Below are 20,501 nucleotides of genomic sequence, written 5' to 3' on the forward strand. Positions count from 1 at the left end.
TGTGTCTGACTGCGTTCAGACTATCGAAAAGTTGGCCAGAGCGAGAGGTTTTTCTAAAACAGTTTCGAAAGCGATCGCCAACGCAAGGAGGGCTTCTTCGCGGGCAGTTTACCAGTCAAAGTGGGCTTCCTTCAGGGCATGGTGTAGAAGGGAAGGAATCTCCTCTTCCACGACCTCTGTGAGCCAAATAGCCGACTTTCTTCTATACTTGAGGAATGTGCAGAAGTTGGCAGTCCCAACCATCAAGGGATATAGAAGTATGATGTCAGCAGTCTTTCGGCACAGAGGCCTAGATCTTGCTGACAACAGAGATCTTCACAATCTTTTGAGATCGTTTGAAATGTCAAAGATAACTCAGATGAGGCCTCCTTCCTGGAACTTAGATGTTGTTCTAAGATATCTGATGTAAAGTCCTTTCGAGCCTCTCCACGCAGCGTCTCTTAGGAACTTGACGAGAAAGGCTCTTTTCCTAACTGCTCTGGCGACGGCGAAGAGAGTTAGCGAAATTCAAGCCATTAGTGAACAGGTGGGCTTCAAAAGTGATAACACTGTCTGCTCTTTGAGTCCCACGTTCTTGGCCAAAAATGAGAACCCGTCTAACCCTTGGCCCAAGAGCGTCGAAATAAAGGGAATGACGAACTTGGTGGGTCAAGAACCAGAGAGATTCCTGTGCCCTGTCAGAGCTCTCAAATTTTATGTACACAGAACGAAGGAGGTACGAGGTCCCTCAGGTAATTTGTGGTGCTCAGTGAAGAGACCTGATTTACCTTTATCAAAGAATGCTTTGGCTTTCTTTCTGAGGGACATTATAAAAGAGGCTCATTCATCTTGCCAGAAGACTGATTTGAGTCTCCTGCGAGTGAACGCTCACGAAGTCAGAGCTGTTGCAACCTCACTTGCCTTCCAAAAGAATATGTCAATCAAGGACATTCTTGATGCCACCTTTTGGAGGAGCAATTCAGTATTCGCCTCACACTATTTAAGAGATGTGAGAACGATATACGAGAACTGTTGTTCTATAGGACCATACATTTCTGCAGATACAGTTTTGGGGGCTGAGGTGGCTCTTTTCCTATCCCCTGGTTATAGGTTAGGTTTAGTTTTTAATTTTTTGTGTTTTTGGTTGATGGTTAGATCTTTAGTGGAGATCTTCCATTCATTAGTTTAGCTTTCACGGGGTTTTGTCTAGTTGGTCAGGTGGTGGTCAGTTGCTTCATAGCCCTCATATGTATGGTACGATGGTCTAGTCACGTTGTGGGCACGCCCCCGTTGTCAGATCATCTGGAGCGCACCAGCACTACAGGTCTCTACCTCACTGGCAACTCTGATTAAGCAGAAGCAGGCTTAGGTGACAGTAATCACGAAGTCAGCTATGCTAACAGGTGAGGAACCAAGATTTATATCATCTACTTAATTTTGTTTCCTAAAATCCTATTCTGTCTCTTCCCACCATCCGAAGGTGTGTTTCAGCTATATATATATCTGACAGGTAAGTTTCATGAACAAAATGTTATTGTTATAATACAATTAAGTTTGTTCATACTTACCTGGCAGATATATATAATTAAGTGCCCACCCACCTCCCCTCAGGAGACAGTGGCACTAGAAAATATGAATAGAAAATGGGAATGGTTCCTGATATCCGCCTCCCAGCGGCGGGAATGGGTACTACCACCTGGCCGCCCACTGCGTGTGCCGCGAGTTTTGAAATTCTGTCGGACTTCAGAAAATACAGCTATATATATATCTGCCAGGTAAGTATGAACAAACTTAATTGTATTATAACAATAACATTTTTATCATACAAAATAAATAAACATACATATTATATAGGCATAAAAATTCTTTCATCTCAGTAAGAGAGGTTATTATTTACTTTTACCAAACTTAATATTTGAAAAATAATACTGTAAATCATTATCATAAAATGTATAAACTATTATATTAGGTATAGTAGTACTTACGGTGTTTACTCACGAAAATAATATGAAAATACAGAGTATTGCTCTACAAAAAGTCCAAAAATGGGCGATTTTTTTTGCGAATAATATATAGATAGGTTCCACAGAAAATTCCACAAGTTGCTGAGTCCACAAATTGTGAGCTGACAAATCCGGGATGGTCAACTGTACTGTGTTTCATTAGAAACTCATTACTCATATTATTTGGCCAGCTCTTGGTGGCCTTCATCCTGAGCACCATTTGTAAATTAATGTCCCTTTTTTTAATTTCTTCTAGTTCTATTTTGTACCATTAGATTAATCTACACTGAATTAAGGGGTGAAATTTTATTTCAGAAGGAACTTTGAAGACATTGATATACAATTCAAATCAGTCATAGTACGAAAGGAAAATGTCGTTGGAGTAGCTGGTCAGGATGTAATGATAACTAATGATGTTCATGAACTGGAGGTAATTGATAAGACTATCAGTGATATACTACATTCTTCTACACTGGATAATGTATCTAGGTGAGTTCAAACATTCTGTAGTACTTTAAAACATATTTAATTTATCCTTAACATTTTGTTGTGTCAAATAATCCAATAGCATTTTAGCAGGCACCTTCCCTTTTGTATAGTATGCTGTCATAGCACTATATAATTCTATGCTTAGCGTAATTTTTTGTATCAAAGAAATGTGCTTGTGCCTTTGCTCTTATAGAGCATGAAGGCTCTGTTTTCTTTGTCATTGCATTAAAGGAAATTTTTATTTATACAGTGCTCCCACATTTTTACGCGGGAACATTCGCTGACTCCAGTTTTGCGAATTCCTCTACTGGCCTTATTCAGGGGAAATTTGCCTACTCGAATCATTTTTCTGAGAAATATCCACAGATTATTGTATTTTCATATCAATTTCTGCTCTTTCTAGGATAAATAAAACTTAAAAAACCAGGTATAAACATTTTTAGTGGGTTTTTCTTGAGTTTTAACTAACAAAATAAGCAGTTTAAGCATTTTATAGGGGATCCAAGTATTTGCGGATTCTAATTATTTGTGGGAGGGTGTGGTACACAACCCCCGCAAATAGGGGGTTCCACTGTACATATATCCTTTATTAAAAAAAAAACAGCAAAATATGTATCAATGAAACATTTCACTTACAGAATCCATTTATACTGTGCTTAGACTTGATGTAAAAACCAGTTTCACTCTCAAACAGAATACTTATCCTTTAATAAAAAGAACAACGGCAAAATATCAGTGATAAGCGGTCCTGATAAGCGAAAACCGCCATTAACTGAAACCCAGCAATTTATGGTGCTGATAACCTGTTAATGGCGCCTCTGTTAAGTATGTTGTGGCACCATAACTTATTATTGGCAACTTATGGTGCTGATAACCAGAACTTGGTGTGTTATGGTGCCATAAATTGCTGATTTTATGGTGCAAGACAAGCTCCATAAAATAGGATCGCCCTTAACCGAGTCCACCGATAACCATAAAAATCACAGTTCTCTCTCTCTCTCTTATATATTTTAATGAAAGTACAGTAATTAATGAATACACAGTGTTGCTCTATGAAAAAAAGCAAACTAGTGATTATTTTAGAGATGCGCACTGCCCAAAGAAAAATCTACAAATTAGTTAAAGTTCCCCCTTGGAAAAGTGAATAATGTGTTCCACAAAAATCCGCGTCAAAGTGGACAGCAGAAATGTGAAACGTGTAAAACGAGGGGCCACTGTACATATTAATTCTTCGGACCATGCATCATTACTTCTACATATATTTGGCATTATTAGCTAGTTGCATTAAAACAGCAGCATCTATGGAATATAGTCTGAGAAATTCATTTGCATATTAAATTAAAAGATTTTTTCCATGACCTACTCTTTTCTAAAAAAATTATTTGATGTGTAGCCTTCAAGAATTGATTGTTATGTTGAGAATACATTACGATGTAAACTGGAATACATATTTTATGTGACTTAATTTCAACATGTAATTTGTAGATCATATACACAAATCCCTCATAGAAATTATAGCAGAATCTTCAATGTTTCCCTCTTAAATAATAATTTGTGGGAGCATTAATCTATTTAATAAGAGAACATTTTTCTGCAGTAATAAACTCATCTTCAGATCAATCCTTTGGAAGCTTAAAATTTTACTCACTAGTTTAGATAAATCAAGTTTTTGTATAATATAATTTGCATCTACAAACCTTTTGTTGTAATACCATGTGAATTTTTTTATTCATGTGACATTCAGATACTCTGTTGTTTTGAAGAAAAAGTAAAGGAAATATTTTAATTATTAATTTTTAATTAATCACTCTGTATGTATGCTATCTTATTTTTTATGTTATCACTAGCTTCCTGATTTTCAGCATAAGGAGACCATTGAATGATGCTCAAGACAACTCAAGGGCAGACCATAAATACATTGTTATCACTCCTGAGGATGTGCCATTACGTAAAGCTGCAATTCCAGTTGAATATTTATTGCAGAGTTTGGATAATATTTGCCGTCAGGATATAGCACAAGGTACCGTAGTTTACATTAAGTTTATGGGCTAGAAACTTAGGAGCAGATGTGAACACTGCAATGATGTTGAAATATTTAAAAGAAACATGAATGTAAAAGACTTATGGTAAAATTTCTGTAAATAAGCAGATACTTTATTAGGGTTTATGAGGCCCAAATACCTTCAATTTCCTACTCAAATTTTTGTTAAGGAAAATTATAATGTTAACTCAGAAAATTACAAATTTTTAATCTATTTGTATTTTTCATAACTAACAAACCTGAGGTCTTAACATTAGGACAAATCTAGTGCCAGTTGAAAATTGTTAAAGTTAACAAAATAGTGTATGCAAGGAGCTATTGGCATCTGGACTTTTATCACAAGTTATGGGAAACCACCCACATCCCCCTCAGCAACTCGTGACCACACCACAGAGGGGTGGTTAGAGGTGGGCCTTTGCATGTTAAGACATCAGGTTTGTTAGCTATGAAAAATACAAATTTATTACAAATTTGTCATATGTTCATATATGGAACAAACCCTCGATCTTAACATTAGAATAGACTTAGACTTGGTGGGAGGTAAGTATACTATTAACCAACTGGATTTTGCCACTTTTGGTTAATTTCTTGAATAAGAGAATTCTGAGACAACTGACCTCATTTCAGAACCTAAGATGTATATTGAATATCGTTAGATTCAGGACTTCTGGGTTTCCATACAGTGTCATAGTTCATTGCATCTATGGAAGATAAGAGGCTATCTGTTCTAATAATAAACCAAAGTATCTACATGCAGTCCTCGGTTATCGGCGGGGTTGCCGTGATGTGCTGATAAGCAAAAACCATCATTAACTGAAACTCGGCGATTTATGGCACTATAATGGCACTTATGGCATTGGATAACAGAGAAACGCGAAACCCGTTACGGCGCCATAAATCGGACCAATTTTTATAGCGCTACACAAGCCCATAAACCCGGGTCGCCAATAACCGAGTCCATCAATAACCGGGCACTGCCTGTACTTATAGGTTTGGTTTTGTTATACCTTTTTCCCCTTGCTAAAGAGAAGAATGCCTTGCTGCTGATAGGTAACATTAATGTTCACTCTAACAGCATGGTCTCTTCACTCTTGTGTATCAAGTCTGTTCAAACTTGTACAGTACTCTCTTCTTACTGCCTGTAGGTAAAGAAGGGGACAGAAAATAGAAAAGAAAAGAGACCAGTCATTTCATTCAATTCACTTTCAGATCCTCATCAAGGAAAAAGTGTTTAAGGACCTATGGGCAACATCCTTGAAGTAAAAGGAAGTGAAAGTGGTTTGTCATAACCATGAACCAGCCTTCAGGATTCTATGAACAGATATATTCTTCTTAAATGCCAAAGATGAGCTCAGACCTCTTAATGTCATGGACTCTTGCTCTCACAATGTTGTCTGAATCTCTTGATTCTGTCGAATAGGCATTCCTGGTCATTTCACTTAACCAAAACAAAATTGTATTCTTAGACACTTCATTCTTGAACCCGGCCTGTGCACAAAAAACCTTTGACACCTCAGTCTGAGATGTCGAGTTTTTTTTAAATAAGCAGCAGTGTTCTAACAGGACATGACATTTTGCCAGGGTCATTATCCACAGTCTCCCAAAGAAGGTATAGAAAGAGAGTCAAATCTTTCATCAATAATTGATGTATTCTGTGTCTTAGCAGTGAACTCTGGAATAAATTAAAAAACCTAGACTTCCAACATTTTGTGTGTTTAACATCATATGACAAACCATGCAGTTCGCCTACACTTATCGTTGATTCTAGAGCTAGCAAGAAAACTTCTTTAAGGGCCAAGTTTCTATGTGTAGCCTGTTGCAAAGGTTCATAGGGGCTCTGGTAAGGCAAGACAATATCAGAGTCAAATCTTAGCTAAGATATTTGAGTTCTGTAGGGGAACAGGACTGCTCAAAACTCTTAATCAACATAGATATTTCACAGGAAGTAGAAATATCAAAGTCTTTCATCCATAGCACCAGAGCTAGTGCAGCCCTATAACCCTGTATGACTGACAAACACTTTTTCTGGGCCCAGCTCGTGTCGGCCTGTGAAATATCCTCAAGTTCATTATTTCTAGGTAAAATAATCCTAATATTACCAGAGAAAAAATAAAATCAAGAAAATGTCAGTTAAACTGACTCGCTCACTCTATAAAAGAAGTGTCGGTATGGGAACGGGCGAGTGAGACCACTACCACGAGTCATTCACCATTTAGACCTTCCACCACAAAATCCTCCACCTGAGAGAGCTGATACCAAAGGGTGATGCGTCCGCTACTACTACTACTACCGACGCCAAGCGGAGAGCAGCGCCTCTAGCGGCCATCCTTTATTATTAGCTCGACAACGTCGGTTGTGATATTTTTCCCCGTGTTGTTTTTTATTTTTTCTGGATTATCTTCTATGATGAAACGTTCAGCTATCGCCTCGGCTAAGTTAAGTGCCCAATAAGTCCTGTTTTTGTATTTTGGTCTTCCAGGGACCAGTATTTTCCGTTTTTTAGATCATATACGGTCTCCTGGTTGACTCGTGGCGGCCATGAACTGCCTCGTGTTGTTAAGATTTCCCAGTCTCCCATACTGGGACATCTTATGCTTATGGGCTCTTATTTTACGTTCCTCTTATTATTACATCGTATTGATTTAGGGTACACAGCCCATACCTTATGACCTTGTCTCTTAGTTTGGTAATTAGGGCTATTCTGTTTTATATCTCGCCCAGCATCCCAGCTCTTGCTCTTCATCGGCTACCGCTGGATCCGAGTAGTCGACTGCTCTTCGGATCAGTTCGCCTCCTCCTGGGCTTCTTTCTCTTTTACTCAAGTGTCCCTTCCATTCTTTTACGATGTATTTATTATTTTATCAGTGTTATTTAGGGTGTTAGGCTAGCCTAGGTGCCTTGTACCGTGTGTTGGTACAGTTGGGTTCACGTGGCCTCTGTGTGGTTGTGTTGCTATCGCGTACTGGGCCACGTCCGACCACGTGTCCCATTGGGCACCTTACTTTCTCCCTTCCCTCCCTCCCACGTGGTAGGGAGGGGTCTGGTCGGGGCTCCTCGGTTGTCATGACAACCATTGTAGCCTTCCTCCCTCTTCCTCTGTGAAGCCAGGGGAGTCCCGTACCAGCTGGGAGCTTGGGTGACCACTTGCCGCGGGTACCGGGGTACTCGGTGGGTAGGAGTCGGGGGTTTGGCCTCCTCTCTGTCTCTCGCTCGCCGCGTCACCCTGGGTTTCCTTCATTCTCTCCCCTACCGTGACGGAAGGAGCCCCCCCTGCTCAAGCCGGTGGGGTGCTCCATTTGGTTATCGCTTGTTCTGGCTCCGCCAGTGGACGGAGTAGGCTTATCAGTGGTCTGTATAGCTTGCTAGTATATCTTTTTTTCCGCTACCGGGGAGGAGAGCTTGCTCACTTACCGGGCCCTCCTCTAGTAGTCTGGAAGATAAGCATGTCTCATGCTATGTATATACATACCCCTACTAATGCTTTATTTTAAGTATACATATTTTATAATTTTATCTGACCTACCTCCGTCGTTCTCCGTCGTGGTTCTGTAAGCTCCTCACCACTCCTGGTTGGTCTCTTTTTATTGTCTCCGGCGTACGCTGTGGACTCCAACCAACCACTTTACTAGCCACACGTATTACGGCGGGGGATTGGTTTTACTCTAACTCTCATACTCCGGCATGCATCGGAGTCCTAGTTAGGCTGTAAGTGTGTATCCTTGGTACTCATGTATCCTTCCACTTACAGGCTACTAACTGCCAGCATCCTGGTTGCAACGCTGTCCTTTACGACCCCTGTGCACATGAAGAGTGCAGGACCCACGCCTCGTGTGCTACCTCCTATGGCGAACTAACTGTCTGGCATCATGAGGCATGCACCATTTGTTATGACCTCGTCAGTCAGCTTTTGGGTGGGGTAAGTAAATGGCTAGACAAATTTCTTGTAATCAATACTTTATCTTTAGTTTTAAGGCTAACTTTAAGGGAACCCCGCCATCAGAGGCTTCATTTTGCCTTCTCTTTCAGGCTGATGCCGTGAAAGAAGTCGCCTTGGCAACCCTGAGAGCTTGGGTAGGCGGCTTCGGTAAAAACGCCGTCAAGGGACAGCCGTATATCCTGGATCGGAGCTTGGCGATCCAGATCTTCCCCGGAGGCAAGGCGACGGGGTATGTCGAACCCGCCGCAGCAGCCCCACTCATAGCTTCGTTACAACAGGAGGTGCAACAGGCGTTTGGGTCCGTCTCGACCCAGGAGGCGGTGCCGGACGTCGCAAATTTGGATCTGAATCTTGAGCCAATGGCGGTAGGTGCGGTGGATTTGTTGGTCGAGGTAGGTGCTTCGGGCGCTCAAGGGCTTCCCTTGAGCGTTCCTGGATCTTCTTCTCCTGTTCCTTCTTCTGCATCTTTCCAAGGCTTCACGGGATCTGAGATCCCTTCGCCTTCACTCACTCTCTCTGTACCCCCGAAAGTGAAAGGACAGAGAGTACAGAAGACCCTTCAAAAGACGACTCCTAGTAAGTCGTCGTCTTCTTTGGCACGGAAGTCTCCGACATCCTACGCCGACGCGGTGAAGGCCAAGCCTAGCTCTTCTCACTATAAGAGCTCAAGAAGCAAGGCTTCTAAGGAGAAGGCCCGAGCTCTGGCCGAGCCAGTTCCTTCTCCGGCATCCACCGGATCCACCCCGGTGACTCCTGTTGGGGCAGCGGTGTCTAGTGCTTTTGACCCCACCACCTTCTCAGCAGGAGTTCTGCAACAAGTGGGAGAGATGGTCGGCTCTCAAGGCACGAGATTTGAGCAAATGTTTGCTCAACTCTCCAGTACCATTAACCAGTCCGGTCAGTCGATCCAGGACCTCTCAAACCGTGTTAGAGAGCACGACAATCGCTTCGCTGGCCTGAGTCAAGCGCTGCAGGCGAACCTCCCAGTTGCAGCTACTGGTTTAGAGTCCAGTTGCCGCCTGTATGAAATCCCTTCCGGCTTTCTCTATGAATAATCCTTGGAGGGTGGCAGCTTATGCTCCCTTCAAGGACGGCATGATCTCCATTCCGGAGTGTGGAACTCGAAGGATTGAGGACTTCGAGTTCTACCCCCCCGGATTGACTCAGCCTTTCATAGGGTATGCCAGGCTGACTCAAACAGCCCTCAATAGAGAGGACAAAATCTCTAGGGAGACTGTGTTGTACAGTAGGGATCATGCACAAAGAGAATGGGTACACTGCCTGGAGGATTGGGATTGTACAAATACCAAACTCCAGGCATTTAAGAGCCCTTTCACTATCTTTGCCACAGATGAGGAGTCCTCTCTCCCATTTGCGACAAAGATGGTGGAAACGACTCTCCAAGCAGTTCTCAAAGATGAACCCATTCCGCAGTTAAGGGAGGCGGAACCAACATCTCCGCTCTTTCCTGCTTTTGGAGAACTGTGGGAAAATTTGCCAGCCACTTTCTCAGTGGGGAAGCTGAAGCCGGACTGTGCTATGGATCAGTTCGGTGAGAAGCTCCCCAGACTGCCTGATAGCCTTATTCAGGCAGAATTTGATGCCCGCACTAGATTTGGGAGGTCACTTAACTCCCTCATCATCACAGAGATGGCTGCCCTGTCATACGCCACCGAACCGTTATTCAAGATCTTGGCAAAGTCGCAGCTTCAGTCAGTACAAGCTGATGCTTTCGACTTCTTCACGGCCCGGCGGAATTGTAGGAAGCACGTGCTACAAGAAGCTACTATTAGGCATGAACCTAATAGGCTTCTGGCTTCCAACATGTGGGGTGCGGACCTCTTCCCGGAAGCTTCTGTGAATGAGGTGCATCACGAAGCTGCTAGGCTTAACCAGAGCCTAAGAGCTAGATGGGGAATCTCTTCCAAAAGGAAACAAGAGAACCCCACCGCTTCTGGTAAGAAGGTTAAGAAGACACCTAGAAGGTTCCAGCCTTACCAGAAGCAGCAGCAACAGCAACACTTCGTCCAGGCTGTCCCAGTTACCCAACAGGGGCAGCCCTCAACGTCGAAACAGTCCCAACCTATCCTCCTGCTGTCGCCTCAAAACCAGCCCTCGACTTCTTACGCCGTCTCGCCAGCTTTCAACTCAATGTACGAGAGCCAAGCCTTCCCAACCTTTAACAGGTTCTCTAGGGGAAGCAGGGCGAGAGGTCACTTTCGCCAGCGAGGCGCTGGAAGATCTGCAAGGGGCAAGAACTTCAGAGGAGGGCGCGGAGGTCAACCCGCTCAACAGCAATGAGGCTCTCCAGGTAGGAGGGAGGCTGTTCCTCTTGCCGTCACAGTGGGGGTTCAGCAAATGGGCACAGGAGCATTGTGTCCAAAAGGACTGGGTTGGAGTTGGATCAAAAGACTCCCCAACCGAACAAGTCATTCTATCAGATACCATCACAGGAGTTGACAGATTATGCGGAGGAACTCCTTCAGAAAGGAGCTATTGCGAGAGTCAAGCATCTAAAATTTCAAGGACGCTTATTCAGCGTGCCAAAGAAAGGCTCAACAAAAAGAAGGGTAATCTTAGACTTGTCAAAGCTAAACTCTTTCATTCGTTGCGACAAGTTCAAAATGCTGACCATCTCGCAGGTGCGGACCTTACTTCCCCGTGGGGCCGTCACCACCTCTATCGATCTTACCGACGCATACTATCATATCCCTATAGCGAGACACTTCCGTCCATTCCTAGGCTTCAAGCTAGGAAACCAGACGTTCTCTTTCAAAGTAATGCCCTTCGGACTGAATGTAGCTCCCAGGGTATTCACGAAAATAGCGGAAGTAGTAGTCCAACAACTGAGGTCTCAAGGGATAATGGTAGTAGCGTACCTCGACGATTGGTTGATCTGGGCACCGACTGTCGAGGAATGCCTCAAAGCCACAAAGAAAGTAGTTCAATTCTTGGAACATCTGGGGTTCCAGATAAACAAAACGAAATCCAGATTCACTCCGGAGACTCGTTTTCAGTGGCTAGGAATCCAATGGGGTTATCCTCCCCACATCTGTCAATTCCGGTGGTAAAGAGGAAAGAAATAGCCAAGTCAGTGAGGCAATTTCTCAAAAACAAACAAGCTTCAAGGAGAAGCCAGGAGAGAATCCTAGGTTCCCTTCAGTTTGCCTCAGTGACAGACATCCTCCTGAAAGCAAGACTGAAAGATATAAATCGAGTTTGGCGTTCAAGAGCAAACGCCAAGTATCGAGACAAGTTGTCAGTGATCCCACAAATCCTTCGCAACCAGCTCCGGCCATGGACAAAAGTGAAGAATCTTGCCAAGTTAGTACCCCTCCAATATCCCTCTCCGGGGTTGACCATTCACACGGACGCCTCCCTGTCTGGTTGGGGAGGATACACGCAATTCAGGCAAGTTTCAGGGAACTTGGTCCGGCCAGTTCCGCCAGCTCCACATAAATGTACTGGAGGCAATGGCGGTGTTTCTTACCTTGAAGAGACTTCTCCCCCCGAAGAAGTCTCATCTAAGATTAGTTTTGGACAGTGCAGTAGTAGTACACTGCATCAACAGAGGAGGGTCCAAATCCAAACACGTGAATCATGTCATGATAGCCATCTTTGCTCTAGCAAACAAGCACAAATGGCATCTATCTGCCACCCACTTGGCAGGGGTAAGATAGCGGACGCATTGTCCCGGTCAGTCCCTCTGGAGTCGGAATGGTCTCTAGACGACAGGTCGTTCCAGTGGATATGCCGGAGAGTACCAGGTCTCCAAGTAGATCTCTTCGCTTCACAGAGGAACCACAAGCTCCCTTGCTATGTGGCCCCCAACCTGGACCATCTGGCTTATGCCACGGACGCTCTGTCGATAGACTGGAATCAATGGAAGAAGATCTATATATTTCCTCCAGTGAATCTTCTTTTGAAAGTTCTGAGCAAACTGAGAACTTTCAAAGGGTTAGTAGCCCTGATTGCTCCAGACTGGCCAAAGAGCAACTGGTACCCTCTGCTTCTGGAGTTGGGTCTCCGGCCTCAACGGATTCCCAACCCCAAGCTGTCGCAACCAGTACAAATGAGGACTGTGTTCGCTTCCTCAGGAATTCTTCAGACCCTAACTTTATGGACTTCATGAAGTTTGCGGCTAAAAAAGATGCTAACATTGATCCTCAGAACATTCTTTTTCTGGAATCAGATAAAAGAGAATCAACTATTAGACAATATGACTCAGCTGTCAAAAAGTTAGCATCTTTCCTGAAAGAAACGGACACTACAACCATGACAGTTAATTTAGCTATATCCTTTTTTAGATCCTTGTTTGAAAAAGGTTTAGCAGCTAGCACCATTACTACCAATAAATCGGCTTTCAAGAAAATCTTTCAGTTAGGTTTCCAAATAGACTTAACAGAATCTTACTTTACGTCTATTCCCAAAGCCTGTGCTAGACTTAGACCTTCTGAAAGGCCTACTTCAGTTTCATGGTTCTTGAATGACGTCCTCAAACTAGCATCAGATACTGACAACTCGGCTTGCACATTTATAATGCTACTTAGAAAGACGTTATTTTTACTAAGTCTGGCCTCAGGAGCCAGAATCTCTGAACTGTCGGCTCTATCCAGAGATGCGGGTCATGTAGATTTTCTCCCGTCAGGAGAAGTTCTACTTTCTCCGGATCGCAGCTTTTTAGCTAAAAATGAGAATCCCCTTGCTAGGTGGGCCCCTTGGAAAGTCATCCCACTTCCGCAAGATCCTTCCCTTTGCCCAGTATTAACTTTAAGAGCCTTTCTATCTCGTACATCCTCTAGATCCTCAGGTCCTCTTTTTATGAGAGAAAAAGGTGGAACCTTATCAGTTAAAGGAATTAGACAACAGATCCTTTACTTCATTAAACAAGCCAACCCTGAATCATTTCCAAAAGCACATGATATCAGGGCAGTAGCTACTTCAATTAATTATTTCCAACATATGAATTTTGAGGATCTTAAAAACTATACTGGATGGAAATCACCGACAGTCTTTAAACGTCATTACCTGAAGTCCTTGGAATCTTTAAAATTTTCAGCAGTAGCAGCGGGAAACATAGTTTCCCCTGATTCTGCACAGTAGTCGTAGTATAGATCCAGGTCTCCTTCCTACCTACCTCATCCAACATGCCTCACCCTGCCGCTATGCTCTTCGTGTTACTCTAGCCTTGGCCGCTAGGATCTTATTGGTGGACTGTCCCTTATTTTTATGCTAGGGGCACCCACACTTGTACATATAAATGTGCTTCAGTGTCTCTACTCTTATTTTTATGCTAGAGTAGAACACATGTGTTTGTATATTTTGCAAATATCATTTAATCTTAAGTGAATCTTTATATAATTGTAATTACCTTTATATTGTTGGTACTACCTTTATTTAGTTTAAGCTAATTTTAAGTACTTTTTATTAAGATGGTCTGATTACTGTTTTGATTCACTTATATTATATTCCTTTTGTCTAACATATTTTGTTTCATTTTCACCTTTTATTTCATCTTGTCTGTTTCTCTGGTACTATTTCACAGGCCGACACGAGCTGAGCCCAGAAAAGGGATTTTGACGAAGGAAGAATCTATTTCTGGGTGATTGGCTCATGTCGCCCTGTGAAACCCACCCTGACTTTTTCTTACCCACCCTGCAGAACAAGATGATCATTTTATAAAGGATGGCCGCTAGAGGCGCTGCTCTCCGCTTGGCGTCGGTAGTAGTAGTAGTAGCGGACGCATCACCCTTTGGTATCAGCTCTCTCAGGTGGAGGATTTTGTGGTGGAAGGTCTAAATGGTGAATGACTCGTGGTAGTGGTCTCACTCGCCCCTGTTCCCATACCGACACTTCTTTTATAGAGTGAGCGAGTCAGTTTTAACTGACATTTCTTGATTTTATTTTTTTCTCTGGTAATATTAGGATTATTTTACCTAGAAATAATGAACTTAAGGATATTTCACAGGGCGACACGAGCCAATCACCCAGAAATAGATTTTTCCTTCGTCAAAATCCCTTTATTCTGTTTGTAGGAATACTAAAAAATATGCTATTTGCTGAATAGAAGATCTGACAGGAGAAATACCCTGTCTACAACACCAATTGCAGTAAACAGACTACTTTCCCTTGTATGTCAATGACTTTCTGATATACCCTGACATCTGAGACGCTGCTTTTCGAGAAAAGCCTCTTGCTTGCAGGAGATACTTGATAGTCTGCACCGTGAAAGAGATAGGGACTGCGCCGATTGTGCCAGGGAGGTAGCTCTCTTGGAATTTCTACTAGCAGAGATAACAGGTCTGGAAACCAATCTGCCTGCAGCCACAAAAGAGCGTTCAGAGTCATTCTGAGACTGGGATCCCATCACCTTTTTCAGGATCTGACAGATCAGACAAAATAGAGGAAAAGCATTTATGTCCAGATTGTCCCATGGATGTTGCACAGCATCTTCTGCCACTACATCTGTTTGGAACTATTGAAAAATATACTATCTCCAGTTTTCTGATGTATCTTGTTGAGAAGAGGTCTGTCCCTGGTCCTCCCCACAAGATAAACAGTCTGTCTGCTGCCACGTGATGCAAGGACTATTCTGTTCCCAGAATCTGTTTCTGACGGCTTAACTTGTTTGCTACTACATTCCCCTTTCCCGGAAATGTATCTAGCCCTGATCTCTATGGGTTGTCCATAGCTCATTGATGCAGCTGAACTGTCATAAGATGTAGTTGTCATGATATCAAGCCCCCTTGTTTGTTTACATATGCCACTACTGTAGTGTTGTCTGACATCAACACTACAGAGTGTCCCTTTACCCTCTCCTGAAACTCCTGAAGAGCTATGAATGCTGCCTCTTAATTAAAATCCCCGTGGAGGGTAGTGCCGTCAATGGACCTCATGTGGTGCACTGTAGGCATTACATAAGGTTCTTTGCAGTGTGCCTTCGACCCTTAGCTGCAACCACTTCTGTTCTTTTTACTGTACCTCCTGTCATATTATCTTTCTTCATCTTACTTTCTACCCTCTCCTAACACTTGATTCAAAGTGCAACTGCGAGGTTTTCCTCCTGTTACACCTTTCAAACCTTTTGTACTGTCAATTTCCATTTCAGTGCTGAATGACCTCATAGGTCCAAGTGCTTGGCCTTTGGCCTAAATTATATCCAACTCAACTCCAGCTAAAACAGAATTATGTGGAGCTGTTTGTCCTGCTGACTCCAATCTCCTGAAATCTTCAAATCCTCTAGATGTGCACCCCAACCTTCTGCCAGTGCATCCAGAACAGAGGATCTGGAGAGGATTCTTGAAGACACCCATACTGACAAATTGCTGTCATCCATCTACCACAGCAGATCGTTTCTTGACAGTGGGATCTGTATGTGAGGATGATCTATGGTGGCAAACCAAAACTACTTCATCCTCCATTCCAATGGTCGTAGACGTAACCTTCCATGATGAACCAGCTCCTCTAGTGAAGTTAGTATGCCCAGAACTACTTGCCACTGCTTCGCTGGTTGCGTTCTTGACAGAAAGGAATTCACCGCATTCTTACACTTCTCAATTCTCTTATCTGATGAAAAGGCTTGATCTTTACTGTATCTATAATCATCCCTAAATACACAATCCTTTTACTGGGATTCCAATTCGACTTCTCCGCATTTATCACAATGCTTAGGCTGTGAGAAAATTTAAGAAGTCGTTCTCTGTCCCAAAGTAACTTCTCTCAGGACTTCGCTAGGACCAGCCAACTCAAGGAGACATTGTCAGTCTGAAACATAGCACCGTGAATAGAAACACCTTCTCTGCAAGACCGAATCCAAGAAACTTCCTGGAATAATGATGGATCAGAATCTGGAAATATGCATCCTTCAAGTCTATGGTCAGCATAAAATCAACATCTCTGACTGCTGCTAAGACTGTCTCCATTTTGAATTTTGTCTCCCTGATGAAAAAATTAAAAGTTAACAGTCTATCACAGTCTTCCAATTGTCATTGGCTTTGGAAACATGGAAAATACGGCTGTAGAATCCCATCAAAGGGAGTGATACATTCTTTAGAACCAGACTGAAGCAGTTTGACAAAAGTTGCCTCATCCATTGACTTCCTTGCTGAATCAGAAGAGGTAATTTTAGCCACAGCTGTTGACCATAAATCCAACCAAGAAGCCGTCTGGAACATAGAAGAGTTGCCTCTAATGTAGCATCTTCTTGACACGTAAGAAAAGGACATTCCGTTTTGACCTGGTCTAAGGTCAACCCTGGTCTTAAAGACATCTGGGTTATGTCTACTCAGCAAAAGAATAACAGGTGTTCATTTCTTGTCTCAGAAGAGGGGAAGGGAGGAACTTGAACGATCTTTCGACTATAAAGAGTTATCCTGCCCCGAAATCTGTGTTAACATGATGAAGAATAGACTGCATAACTGGAGCATGGTAACTCGTATGACATCTTAACATCTTTCTTGGGTCCTAAAAGAGCTTTGATCCCAGTAGGAGTGATGAAGGAGTTTCAGTCCAGCTTTAAAGGATATTAAACTGATGATCAAATCAATAAACTCAACATAAGCGGGAGAAAATTCCTTATTATCTACCTCTTCCACTTCCAAAATAATCTTGTCTGCCGAAGAGGAATGAATGTGGAGATTTTGACCACCCGCTCTTTCAGCCAAAGCACCAATGTCGCTAGACAAACGTCCATGGAGATCACGACCACTCAATCCTGCAGCAGAAGTACCAGCCTTGCCCGATGGCTGTCCATGATTTGGTCTTGATAAATTGCTATTACATTCTGTTGAAGAACCACCGGTATCTTTCAGTGCTCCTTGACTGAGAACATTGCTCGTCTCTCCAGTCTGACAAACCTCTCGAGGCATTACATCCAATGTAAATGGAGCTTATACGGCAGTTGGCTAAAGGCAAAGGACTATACACAGTTGTTGGAGATCTAGACCTAGAACGCCTAGTGCAGGGGAGAACTATTACCTCACCATTCCATGGCCTAGAAGAAGAATGAACATTATCATATACAGGCAGTCCCCGGTTATCAGCGATCCGGTTTTATGGGGCTTTTCTAGTGCCATAAAATCGGTGATTTATGGTGCCGTAACAGGCAGAGTTCCGGTAATCGTCGCCATAAGGGTCCTTATGGCAGGGCGTGCCATAAATCGCTGAGTTTTGGTTAATGGTGGTTTTTGCTTATCGGCACACCCCAGGAACGGAACCCCCACCAATAACTGGGGACTGCCTGTATGTGAGAATCCTCTGAAATCTTAATTTGAGATCTCTTGATTGGTGCATTGTTGTCTTCTCTCCTCAATTTAACAGACGTACAGGAGAAATACATCCAACGACGAATTGTTGGACGAACAAGAAGGGGTATGGGAAGCTTACAGTATAGAAGGAGAAACTTATAGATGAGGCCTTTCTAAAGAAGGGAAAGCATTGCGATAAGGAAGAACAAAGCTCTTGTACTGACCCTTCTCATGAAACCATTTCCATTGTTCCAACAACCAAAAACGACATACAGAACAGGGATTGATAATAGTATATATATTATCTCTGCACCTACTATAACTGATTCACTTAAGGTAGATTCTCGGATGAGCCTTATTCTTACGAGACGTTTGTTTGGTGGCTGCTGATTGGCTGGTACCGGAAGGTAGGCAGCTCCCAGCCAATCAGCGGCCGCCAAACTAACGTCTCGTAGGCATAGGGCTCAACCAAGAATCTACCTTAAGTGAATCAGTTATACACATTGGATGGGGATCTGTAAACAATAATGAAAGGAAGAGTGAACAAGGGAAACTGCTAATACCCAGGCACTTCCTGTGTTTCCTACGAGATCCAGAAGAAACCTTCACAAGGTGCTTAAAAGTATCCATAATATCCAATAAATCATCACAATCAACATGAAATTTACACACTGAAACACAGAAAGAAATGAAAAGCAGGCAAACTAAACTGGCTTTGGTAAAAGAGTAACTGGCGTGGTCATGAGTAGCTGAGGGGGATGTGGGTGGTCCCACATAACTCGTGGTCAAGCACAGATGCTTGACTTTACTGGTTTCCAGCTGGCACTAGAAGATCTATCCTAATGTTAAGACCGAGGTTTGTTTTGTATATGAAGAAATATATTTCAGTTGCCTGATATATTTAGTAAATGTTAGTAATTGATATAAGATTTGTGCGTCTGCTCAAAATCCCCAGACACTACAGTCTTGTTAGGAGAGTAACATCATTCATGTTGCTCAGGTAAGTCTCAGTAGCAATCAGTCATTTGTGTCTACCAATTTCTTCATAACTCACAGTACTTCTGGTATTCTGTTGTTTCTGGATTGCATTTTGTCCAAAATCTCATTTACAGGATTTATACTATTTTCATTTGTCAGAAGTGTATGTGGTGATTCTTTGACAAGTGATAACTAAAAGGTTTGTGATTTACCATAGTGTTACGTTGCTGTTCTGAAGTGGCCACAAGCTTCAGAGCATACCTTGTTTTTAAGGTGGTGATTGTGTGGCCATTCAACTGTTGTGTGATTGGGGATGCTTTTCTTTTGGTGTAGGGCTTTGTTCAGCTGGTTAGTAGGCTTATTAATTTTAGCTCTAGTTTTAGTTGGGGTCTCAGTTTCTCTGTATATTTATAGCATAGGTTTAGCTTTAAGGATTTAGTTTAAGCCGAGTGTTAAATAATGAGTTTTCTGTTTTATAGTATATTAAATTTGTGTCTTGATTTTGCAGAGTACATTTTTCCTTGGCTGTGCTATGTTTTTTTTTTACAAGTTTAGTTTTGTAATGCTTTTTGTCTTTGTTTCAAAATTTTATACAGATGTCCCCTGGATTAATAACAGATTCCATAACAAAAGTCAAATTTGTAAGCAGGTCAGAATAGGTATAGTATTCAATTCTCACGTAACTTCATTTAGTCTGTCTGTTTAGATATACACATTTGTGTGTGTAATATTAAGTTTTGTGCAACATTTGACCCCTTTTTATCTATATTTGTGAATGTATCATATACATGTACTCTTTTAAAGTTGTTCATATTTTTAAAGCATTCAATAGCTAGGTGAGAATACATTAACAGTACTCTTTTAAAGTATTCATATTTTTTTAAACATTCAATAGCTACAGTTGATATATCATAGTAGTTGTTAAGTATAAGGTTTAAACATTTAAAATACTCAGATTGCTTATTACATAATAGAATATTAAACATATTCTATTATGTAAAATACTTAGGTATACCTTATAGCATAACATACTTCATTTATGTTCTTGAAAATCAGTAAAAAAAAAAAAAATATGATGATTGATGAGCATCAAAGACATGACACATATCACTACGGACACATGAATCTTATCAAAACAGTCTTCATCACACACACAGAGTAAAGGGTAATACGAAATAAACTTCTTGCAAGAAATTTTATTATTTCAACATCATTTTCATAAAGATATCTGTTGTTTACATAATACCTGTGTATGATGTAGCAAAGAGGAGGTAATGAAGTTAGGTGATGGAATATTATAGTATGCTTGGTCTGTGTAAATGTCAGTGATCAGAAAAATATGTTGGTGTGTTAGGCTTAAGTTTGAAATCCCTGGATGCAGTATCTCCAGGCAGTAATGTTAGCTTACTTTCATTTGCTTTGTCCAATTTGGCATTTCCAGGATAATGCAATCTTTTCTACACTAAAAATAACACTACATAATTTTTTTAAACATTTCAGAAAGTTTGCTATAAACACTTAAGTCTTCACTTGCTACTTCAGGTTGCACTTCAGTATAATGTAAATTTGCCCATATTTTAAAGTGACTGAAGCAAACTTGACTATTGTAAAAAAAAAGTAACTGAATACTCCCTGACATTTTTACACATACAACTCAATATTCTATTATCAGGAACACTGTGCTTTTATGACCACCACTACCAACATCACCATTTTAAATATTTCTACATCACCTTTTCCATTTAAAGAATTAGTCTTTCCCTTATTCCCGTCTTGTAGTTTTCACAGCTTGTTGGACACAATTCCTTTCACAACTCTAATAACTCTTC

General features: G+C 41.8%; 1 protein-coding gene across 1 annotated transcript in view; it reads left to right on the forward strand.

Annotated features, from left to right (window-relative positions):
- Positions 1-20,501, forward strand: part of LOC135210327 (uncharacterized) — a 702,311-nt gene that overhangs the window by 669,223 nt on the left and 12,587 nt on the right. Inside the window, 2 exon segments of the mRNA XM_064243213.1 lie at positions 2,298-2,471; positions 4,334-4,491. Of these exon segments, the coding sequence (XP_064099283.1) occupies positions 2,298-2,471; positions 4,334-4,491 (332 nt within the window).

Source organism: Macrobrachium nipponense, chromosome 39 (genome assembly GCF_015104395.2).
Source record: "Macrobrachium nipponense isolate FS-2020 chromosome 39, ASM1510439v2, whole genome shotgun sequence".
In the NCBI taxonomy this organism is placed as follows: Eukaryota; Metazoa; Arthropoda; class Malacostraca; order Decapoda; family Palaemonidae; genus Macrobrachium; species Macrobrachium nipponense.